Raw genomic sequence first — 10,360 nt, forward strand, 5'->3', positions numbered from 1 at the left:
ATTGATTAAATTTTTATATTAATTAATAACCGCATTCAAATATATAATAAAAAAAATGAGAAAAATTAATATTTAATAATAAATGTATATATTTTATTTATATATATTTTTAATATATATATATATATATATATATATTATATAAATTCATATATATTTATAATATATAAGCATAAATAATAATTAAAACTTTATTCAAATAATTCATTTTTTAACAATTAACTTTAATAATTTTAAAATAATTTATTATAGATAATTCAAAAATAATAAAATAAATGTATTATTCTTTATTTTATTGCTATAATGTATGAAGGATAATGGTATATTCACCTTAAATATGGATATGTATATCATTTTATCTAAACTACAATACCTATGTTAAAATAAGTAAATATATATATGTATAACGGAAGCAAACATTGTAATTGTCAATGGTTATGTATTTACTGATATTCTTATATGGAAAACGGATTTTTGAAAAGGCATGCGTGAAAACAATTGATAAATATATAAATGGATATTTGAAATTTATTAAATGATTTTTGAAAATGTTTTGGAAATATAATTATTATTACAATTAGTATTTTTATTTCTATATTTATTTTTGTAATTTTATGTATTTATCTTTTATGATGATAGGAAAAAGGTGTATGGATAGTTAGTTAGTGTGTCATAAGATTATTTGTGTACCATATAAAATATAAAAAATTAATATAAATTTTTTGAAAGAAACATGTTCTATTTTTAAAAATTAAGAAGAAAAAAATGAATTAAATCAATATGTTTTTTATCCTTGCATAATAAAATTTTAGACTCTGGAAAAAAAAAAAAAAAAAACGAGATTTTAGAAGATAAAAAACAGAAAATAAAAATTGATATAAATTATAAGAAATAAAATTTAATAGCGATGATAAAAGACTATTACTATAAGAAAAATCTGAAAAAAAGGAATCATAGTTAATGTGCACTTACGCAGATTTCTTTTTTAAATAAAAAAATGAAAAAAATAACATATGATATATAACGAAATTATTATTTAGAAATATATAAAAAGCTATATTTTATATAAATCCTATATAATTATATAGATAAAATAAATATAAATTATTAAAGGATATTAAAACAATAATTTGGATAGACCTGTTTATAATTTCTCATGTAAATGTTTAAAAATCAAATTCTCCATGTGAATAATAAGCCTAAAAAGTAGAATCATCAGCTATGAAATTTCGGTATCAAAATAAATTATACTAGAAACTATATAAAAGATTATATTAAATTCATACTAAAAAAATACAATTAAATTAAATATAATTAAATTTAATTTTATATGAGAAAAAAAAAAAATATAAATATATATAAGTAAAAAATAAGTACTAGTATATATATATATATATTTTCAATTAATTTATTTTGTAAATAATATATTTTTCATCCTATTATCGGTATTTATATTTATAAAATTATTATTTTTTTAAAAATTTCTAATAACCTATTTTTAATTAAATTTGTAATATATATTTTTAAATTAAATAATACTATTGATTTAAAACTAGAACCAATTTTTTTCAAATAAAAATATATAAAAAATATAAAAATAAAATATAATAACATATAATAAAGTATATTTAATAGAACTTAAAAAAATAATTTTATTATTAAAAAAAAAATGTTATATGTATTTAATGTATAATTAAAGAAAAATTTTAAAGAAAATATTATAAAGAAAAAATTAAAAAATAAAATATTATTAAAAAAATCACAGAAATTAATTTATTATATATATAATAAATATATATGTACATAAAAATAAAATAAAATTAAATAAAATTAATAAATAAATATATTTTATATAAATAACTAAAAAAAACAAAATGAGTAGTAATAGCCCAAAAGTTGAAAAATCTACTTCTTAATTTAATGGAAACGGAAATGAAAATTTTTTGTTTTTAAGTTAAAAAAAAGCTCATAGAAAAATTAAACTTGCTGAATGTTAATAATCTAATAATCCTATATCATCAAATTAATTTGAATCAGAAGGTATATATAAATACATATCAATATATATTTTTTTTAATATATATGTATATCTATTTTAAATATAGAATTAAATAAGAATAATAACATTATTGATATTAATAACGATAATACTGATGATAATAATAAAAAAAACGTTTTTTAGAAGTTTTTTTCTTAAATTATTGAAAAATATTCTAAATTAAGCCCTTAAAATAAAAAAATATTATTTTTAACTTCTGGAGTATTTATTATTATCTTTATAATCCTTATTGGTTTAGGTATAGGAGGTGTTTTATCTTCTTCATCTTCTTCTTCATCTTCTCACGATCAACTTAAATATATTAAACCAAATGATGCAATCAAAGTTCCTTAGTCATTTTCTAAATTTGAAAAGCTAATTAATGTAATATAATTAATATAAATTTTAATTAATAAAAAAAAAGTCTGGTCAAGAATCTAATATAGTATAAATTATACACGTCCCAAAATCCTAAAAAAATTACGAATACAAATTAGTAAATGATTAAACGACAATATCAGGAGACAATAAAACTTAAAAAGAACGCCAGGTTATAACACATACATTTGCCCTACTTTGTGCTGGAGTAGACAATGAAGCATTCGACATGTATTTGTATTTCAAAAATACTGTAAAAGAGGAAAATGGAGTAGTTACTTCTAAATTAACAGGTTTTCCAGATATGATTGAAAAGGAAAAAACTGCCACAAGAAATATGGTTGCATAATAAAATACTCAATAGTCCTAAGATTAATAAGCTTCTTAATAATAGAATGACGAATATGGGCCTTTAACAGCTGAAGAAATCTCTATTTTGTCAAGTAAAGGTATTACAGAAACTTAGTATATTAGAAGTAGATATCCTATAATTAGATTTAAGATTAGTAAATAAGGAAAACCTTTTAAATTTTTCATTCCATTAAATTTAAGATATGATCTGTAAAAAATCTACATGAATATAATTGAATAATTAGCACCTTTAGTATCTTCTGATATATATAATGTAGTAAAAGATGACCCAGAAACAGGCAAAAAGAGAATTTTGAAAGAAAGATCTAAAGAATATTCCTACAGAAGTTTAAATGATGAAATTATTAAACCAAAATTAGAAGCCACTATTAAAGAAAATGGAGAAAATGTACTCACATCAGAAGAAACTGAAGAAAAAGTCGGAAAGACAAACACTGTTTCTACATCTATTATTGTTAATGGAAGTTTATTGGAAAGTAAATAAACTACTACTTTTATTATTACAGATGATTCCGTATAAATATATATACATATATATGTTTATTTAAATATTTTTTTAGGCAAAAAATGGTGGATAAACACCATTGTTTAACTCAATAGAATAAAAAGCTGAAGTAATAATAAAATTCATTTCATAAGATGATGCTATAGATGATAAATTATATAACTAAGTCACTTTTTATTAATAATCAATGAGTGTATTACAATTAAGTTACGATGATGCTTTTTTATTAAATAAATCAAAAAATACTGCTACTCCAGCAGATTCTGAAACTTAAAGACTTTTAAATGAATAAAAAGCTGAAGATGAAAAGCCAGCTTTAGAAAAAGACTAACCTTAATAACCCCCTAAACCTATGGGAGAAGTAATTGATAAGCCTATTTTTAGATAGAAATTTGCTTCTGTTGAATTCGGAGCTAATATTAAAAGTGAATGTATTGAATCTGGTTTTATAGCATCTACTGATGTATGTACTGTAGGTATTTATGGATATTTTGATGGATAATTAACTAAAATTATTGAAAGATAAAGTATATATATATTATTATTTTATTTTAAAAATAAAAATAAATAAATAAAAAAAAAAATTATAGCAAGAATTAATGTATCTAAACTATTGAAATATTATTAATATGTATAACATGCTTTAAGTGGAAAAGTAGGCTCTTTAGTAGATAATATATAGGGAAGAGTTGATGAAATTTTTATATCATTAAATGCTATAATTGATAAAGCTGAACAGCTTCTAGATATTAAATAAAATCCTATTTTAAAAGAAATTGTTCCTTTTATAGATTAAGATTAATTGAATATTATGGCTAAAATTACTAACGTGGAGACATTAATTAATTCAGTAAAAAAATATAATTAAAAAAAAAATATTTATATTTATTTAATTAAAAAAAGTAAATAAAAAATATAAATAAAATTGTTTCTGATCCATTAAGCTTTTTCAAAGATAAGATTTTATCCTTTTTATAAAAAAAATAAATCAGTATAGAAAGTTAAGTAACCAATTTAAAGAACTTCTATAATGACAAACTCAAAAAAATCTACGATTATATAGTGAAATACAAATTAACAGGTATCTCTTAATAGATATAAAATCAAATAAAGATATTTTTATCAAACTATGAATCCATATTATTTTAACTAATAGAAGAACCTGCTAAAAAACTTCTCGATGAAGTCTAAAAATTCTTACTTTAAAAAGGTAATGAATTATTTTCTAAAGTATCCGAAGTAGATAAACTTGTATCTTCCAAAACAGAAAGCATAGTCTAATAGTCAATGGATAAAGTCAAAGCTACTGCAGAAGAAATTAAAAAAAAATCATAAATTCCAAATTAAATAAAAAAGATGTTAAGTAGTTAGTTCATATTAGATTATTTACGTGAATTTATAAAAAAAGCAATTTAAAAAATAACTAGTCAATTTGACATAACTAAAATGCTTACTGAAGGTCTAAAATAATTTTTATAAGTCGGAAAAAATAAAATTCTTATGGAAATGGAAAATATAAAAACTACAGTCAATGAAAAAGCTGAAAAAGCAAACAATGAAGAAATTTAAGTTCTTTTTGAGGAAATAAATAATGTAGTAAGTTTCTCAACTGACCTTTATTCTGGACTTAAAGAGTTAAAAAATGACGTTAATTAAATAATATAATCCTTAAAGAAAATATAAGGAACCGAAGTGATTGGTATGGTTAAAGGTCTAACTTAATAAGTAGTTGATTTGCCCAAAGAAATCCTCGGAAAGCTAAAAGAATAAGGAAAAGAAGTTTTAAATAAATTAAAATCATTAGGAGGAAAAATAAAAGAAAATTTAATAGATTGGAAAAATGAAATATTTTAAATTTCGAAGTCTTTATTAAAAAACATAAAAGGAATATACGATGATATCAGAGACTTTTTTAAAAAACCATAATTCCCTAAAAACGACGAAAATTATTACAAAGAACCAATATTTAGTGAAGTGAAGGATTTAGTCGGAAGAATAAAAGGTGTATTCACTGATACAAAATTTACAAGAGTGACTGCCATTTATGAAAGATTTAAAACTTTCCCTTAAAGGTTTTTTGATTTTGTTGCCTAACTTAAAGAATTCGGAATGAACTAATTTAAATACTGGGATTAACTTAAACTGTCAATAAGCAATGTTAAAGACGAAAGTAATCTTTTATGGATAAATATCAAATAAAGTGCATTTAAAATAAGAGATTATTTCAAATCGTTTTATTAAAAAGTACTTTCTCTAACTGGTTATGGTTCTAAAGGGCGACTATTAAACGATGAAATTCCGGTAGCAGATTTTTCAGGGAAAGGGAATGACGATTTACCAGACTTATAAGGACTTTAAACTGAGTTTGGTGATTCATTCCAATAAGCATTAGCTTCAGCTTAAGATTTGGTAAAAGATGGGATCGGTAAAGCACAAGAATATGTGAATGATTTCAAAGAATAAGTCGTTTAACAAGCTGATACAACGGGTACTTCTTACAAAGAATTGATAGCATAACTTATAAAGAAATTTAATATTGAAAAATCTTTCCCATTCCCAAATTATACATAAAAAGTGGAATATAATTTCAATTACAAAATTAAAATCGGATTGGAATTTTAAATAACCCTTTATGCATAATGGTAATTAGGTTTCAATTTCAAAGTTTCTGTAAAAAACGCAATTTTAGACCTGACAGCAGGTGCAAACACAAGAGTAGAAGTAAAAGGAAGTATTAAATTAGACTGCGGATATGGATAAGTAGGAGGTTCTGCAGAAGGTGTATTATTAGATACTTCTATTACTTTTGGTTTAAGTTTAAGACCTTTGGAAAAATTTAAAGGTAGTTTATATATAGATGGATATTTTAATGCATATGATTTCACTTTAAATGCTTATTTAACTATTTTGAATTAAAAAGAAAGCGTGAATTGCCAAGAAAAAAGACTTTTGGCAAAAGAAACAGCTAAAAAAGCTGTAGTTGATTAAAAAAACAAAAATACAGAAAAATCATTGGTAAAAAGTTCAATTTAAAATATAGTTAATAGTAAAGCACCACCAATTGTAAAAAAAGTCGTTGGCAAAGAAGATCCATGTAAAACAGTTATAAATAGCGAGCCATAAAAAACTAATTTACTTGGACCTATTGAATTAAAAGGAAAAGTATATAAAGAAAGAATTTATGAAGTAAGTTGGTGATATGTTAGATTAATCATATATATATATAAAAAATATATATAAAAAAAAATAAGATATGTTTTTTTTTAATAAATATAATTCTTAAAAAATTATAAATATATAATTAAAAGAAATAAAAAAAATATTTATTTAAATTAAAAAATTTAATTAAAAAAATATATAATATTTTTTTAAATCAAATATTAAAAAAATAAAAAATATGGTATAAATTATTAATATATATATATATAAAATAAATATAAATATATATTTATATATATATATATTATATTTATTATATATATATTTTTATAAAAATATTTATATATATATTTTATTTAAAAAATATAAAAATTTTATTTATATATACATATTTTGTTATATATATTTAATTATTTTTTCATTTATTTTATATTTTTATATTTAATCATAAATTTATTTTAGAAATAAAATCTTTATTTATTTATATTTATTATAATTTTATTTTATTTTTTATTAATTAATATATATATAAATAATGTATTTTTTTTAATTATAAATTTATATTTCATATAATAATATTTATTTAATATTTTTAAAATTTTTTAATTTTTATAATTTCAATATTAATTTAATATATATATAATTTTTTTTTATTTATATTTTTATATATAATTAATTTACATTAATTTATATTATTATTTACGTTTAATTTTTTCATATGAATATATAGTTGTTTTATTATTTATATAAAATCTTAAGTCTATAATTTAGTGTTTACTATATTTATATAAACTATATTTTTTTTATACAATTTATATATAGTTTAAAATGGTATTCACCATTAATTAGAAGATGACATATAAATTACCAACAATTTCTAGCAGTTACAACTATTATTCAACATAATCACTTCGTTTTAATTGTTAATTTTTATTATAATAATATTTTGAAAATCTTATTGATTCAGATTATAAAAAATATTTTTACTTATTAATAGTTTAAAATATATCAGTAATCTAAAAACAAATTTATAAAATTTAAAACAAAGACACTCACAGAAGACATAAATGTAAAATTATATATCTCAAATAAAAAATTTTATATAGGATTACTGCATGCAAGTAATACAAATTTAATATATATAATAATAATAATAATAATAATAATAATAATAATAATAATAATAATAATAATAATAATACTTTTTATAATAATAATATTAATATTAATTAATTTATTAATAATAATATTAATAAGAATAATTATTTTATTAATAATAAATATTTTATATGAAAATTATTTATTTATTTTTATAAAAATAATAATACTAATAATATTATTAATATAATATAAATAATAATAACCTTTACTATAATAGAAACAATTATAGAAAAATTGATTTTTATTTTATTATAAGTTTATTTATTTAAATTATTAACTTTTTTTTTTATATAAATAAAAAAATATGCTTATTTAAATATTAATATTATTAATAATATCTTTTATTAAATAATGTATAAATACTTTTAATAATTTTTACATAATAATAACTTTTTTATATTAAATTAATATTTATAATATTTAAATTATTTAATTATATAAATCTTTTTTATAATTTATAAAAAATAATATAAATATTATTTTTAAATAAATAATATTTTATACATCGTAATAATAATTCCTTTTATGATAATTTATTTTAATAGAATATTGTTATGTATATTCTAAAAAGTTTGTAACATTCATTTTATTAATTTTTTTTAGCTTATATTATTCTTATTAATTAAAATTTAATTTTTTTTTATAAAATTTAAATTATAATTTAGATATATATTTAATCTCAGAATAAAATTTTTACTCATATTTTTTATAATTTACAGTATTTATAAAATTTTTTAATAATTTATTTTATTTTTTAAAAATATTTAAATTTATTATTAAATTAATATTTATTTTTATATTTAATAATAATAATGTTTTTATTTCAAAGATTTTTGTATTTTTTTATTCTTTTTACAAAACCTAAAATTTAATATTTAAAAAGACAATCAGGCTAATTAATATAAATATAATAAAACCCTTAAGATAAATAGTTATACATTAATATACTATTATATTAAAATTAAAAAACATATAAATTGCTAATTGATATAAATAGTCCTTATACAATTATACAAGACAAAAGTATATATTAATAAATAAATTAAACAAATTCTGGTAATTTGGAATTTAACAACATAATTTTTGATTACAAAGTCCTAAATTAAACAAATATAAATATAAAAAGCTCAGATCATGTATATTAAACAGATATATTATTTACAAAAATAAATATTTTAAAAAATTTTGGAGTTTCCTATAGCAAATAATATAAAGGAATTTTGGGCTTTAATATGTAAAAAAAGGGAATATAGAAAGTTTCTAAAGATGCAAACATTATTAAGAATATTTTTTATAAAAATAATATTAAAAACTTTATTTATTCTCTATATATTAATAATTAAAGCACTTCTTATATTATTATAGGAGGATATGATTTTAATTTATTTATATAAAAGCAATTTGATAATATCAAGTGTATATAAAATCATGGATGGACATTAAAAATTTAAAAGCTTTAAATAAATGAGAAATCAACTAAAAACCAATAAATAAATACTTAAATTTCTACATTACATAATTACATATAAATAAATTAAAATATTCTCGAATATATTAAATAATAATTTAATTTGGAAAAAATAATATTTCTTTATGAGATTGATTAAAATAACTATTTATTAATAAATTATGATTATTAATATGGTGTATAATAGTTTCCTTCAATAAATTTATATTATGATGAGGATAAATATATTAGTTTAAGTTAAAATATATATGTTTAATAATGCTTATTATATGTAAGGTTTAAGCTTTTTAAATGCAAAACTAATATAAAAATTTCTAAAAAAGAACAAGATAATTTAATTATTTTGGGTATTCCTTTTTTAGAAAATAATTATACTTTTTATAAATTATAAAGCCATCATTTTGGATTTGGATTAGTTAATTATGTAAATAATTTTAAATAACAATATTTTTTTGGTTTTATTTATTTATTGTAATAATATTTTTGATTGCTATATTTTCAATTATTATTGGAATATTTTATAAAGAGTCTTTAAGTGAAATTATCTTTTTAATAAAAAATATTATAATATATTTAGTTTTTAGAGATCAAAATGCAAGATTAAACTTATTAAATTATGTAGAAAATTGAATAAATGATAAAATTATAATAATATATATGTATATTATTTATTATAAAATTCGTACAAACTAAATATTAAATTAATTAATTTATTTATATACAATAAATACATTATTTATTGGTTGATATATAATAAAAAAAAATGTTTTTCAATTTTTAATAATATAATGTAATTATAATATATTAATATTTAAATATTTCGTAATAAATAATATTAAGATTTAATATATTCTATTCATAACAGATATAAAATTATTATATTAGTATTTTAAAATGTAAGAATATAAAAGTATAAAATATTATTTGTAAAGATTATAAATAATTTATTTTAAAAAACATTTGATTAATAACTAATTAGAAAATACATATTTCTTATTAATTCTAAATAATTAAAATTATATTTAAGTAGTTTTTAAAAAATATAAAATATTTAATTTATATAAAATTTATTTATGATTAAAATTAACAAATAATAAATAATTATGAATTTTTAAAAAATCAAAAAAAATAAGTATTTTAAAATAATTTTTAAAAGTAATTAAAAAAATAAATTGGAAGAATATTAATTAGTGAATTAATATAATAAAAATAAAAAGGATTTAAGTTAAAATAATAAAAAAAAAATTTAAAAAAGAAAAAATAAAAATAATAAAATATT

General features: G+C 17.1%; 1 protein-coding gene across 1 annotated transcript, besides 23 other annotated features; it reads left to right on the top strand. All coding sequences in view use genetic code 6, as the record gives it.

Moving 5' to 3' along the window:
* The first annotated feature begins 85 nt into the window (after nt 1-85).
* Nucleotides 86-168: a microsatellite.
* Nucleotides 86-169: a microsatellite.
* Nucleotides 98-170: a microsatellite.
* Nucleotides 171-503: 333 nt separating this feature from the next.
* Nucleotides 504-548: a microsatellite.
* A 743-nt stretch (nt 549-1,291) lies between these two features.
* Nucleotides 1,292-1,321: a microsatellite.
* Nucleotides 1,322-1,478: 157 nt separating this feature from the next.
* Nucleotides 1,479-1,534: a microsatellite.
* Nucleotides 1,535-1,638: 104 nt separating this feature from the next.
* Nucleotides 1,639-1,676: a microsatellite.
* An 18-nt stretch (nt 1,677-1,694) lies between these two features.
* Nucleotides 1,695-1,760: a microsatellite.
* A 106-nt stretch (nt 1,761-1,866) lies between these two features.
* Nucleotides 1,867-6,503, top strand: IMG5_148100 (hypothetical protein). The gene is made up of 6 exons (XM_004031014.1): nt 1,867-2,040; nt 2,106-2,422; nt 2,463-3,302; nt 3,349-3,820; nt 3,884-4,143; nt 4,197-6,503. Exons 1-6 carry the CDS (start codon nt 1,875-1,877, stop codon nt 6,489-6,491), a joined length of 4,350 nt encoding a protein of 1,449 aa, XP_004031062.1. The 5' UTR covers nt 1,867-1,874; the 3' UTR covers nt 6,492-6,503.
* Nucleotides 2,315-2,341: a microsatellite.
* A 3-nt stretch (nt 6,504-6,506) lies between the features above and the next one.
* Nucleotides 6,507-6,542: a microsatellite.
* Nucleotides 6,509-6,539: a microsatellite.
* Nucleotides 6,511-6,537: a microsatellite.
* Nucleotides 6,543-6,695: 153 nt separating the features above from the next.
* Nucleotides 6,696-6,777: a microsatellite.
* Nucleotides 6,707-6,803: a microsatellite.
* Nucleotides 6,759-6,819: a microsatellite.
* Nucleotides 6,820-6,848: 29 nt separating this feature from the next.
* Nucleotides 6,849-6,896: a microsatellite.
* Nucleotides 6,897-6,928: 32 nt separating this feature from the next.
* Nucleotides 6,929-6,971: a microsatellite.
* Nucleotides 6,945-7,052: a microsatellite.
* Nucleotides 7,053-7,117: 65 nt separating this feature from the next.
* Nucleotides 7,118-7,164: a microsatellite.
* A 429-nt stretch (nt 7,165-7,593) lies between these two features.
* Nucleotides 7,594-7,715: a microsatellite.
* Nucleotides 7,598-7,757: a microsatellite.
* Nucleotides 7,670-7,741: a microsatellite.
* Nucleotides 7,758-8,348: 591 nt separating the features above from the next.
* Nucleotides 8,349-8,422: a microsatellite.
* Nucleotides 8,423-10,360: the final 1,938 nt, after the last annotated feature.

The sequence above is a fragment of the Ichthyophthirius multifiliis genome, assembly GCF_000220395.1.
Source record: "Ichthyophthirius multifiliis unplaced genomic scaffold scaff_1120509251142, whole genome shotgun sequence".
NCBI lineage: Eukaryota > Ciliophora > Oligohymenophorea > Hymenostomatida > Ichthyophthirius > Ichthyophthirius multifiliis.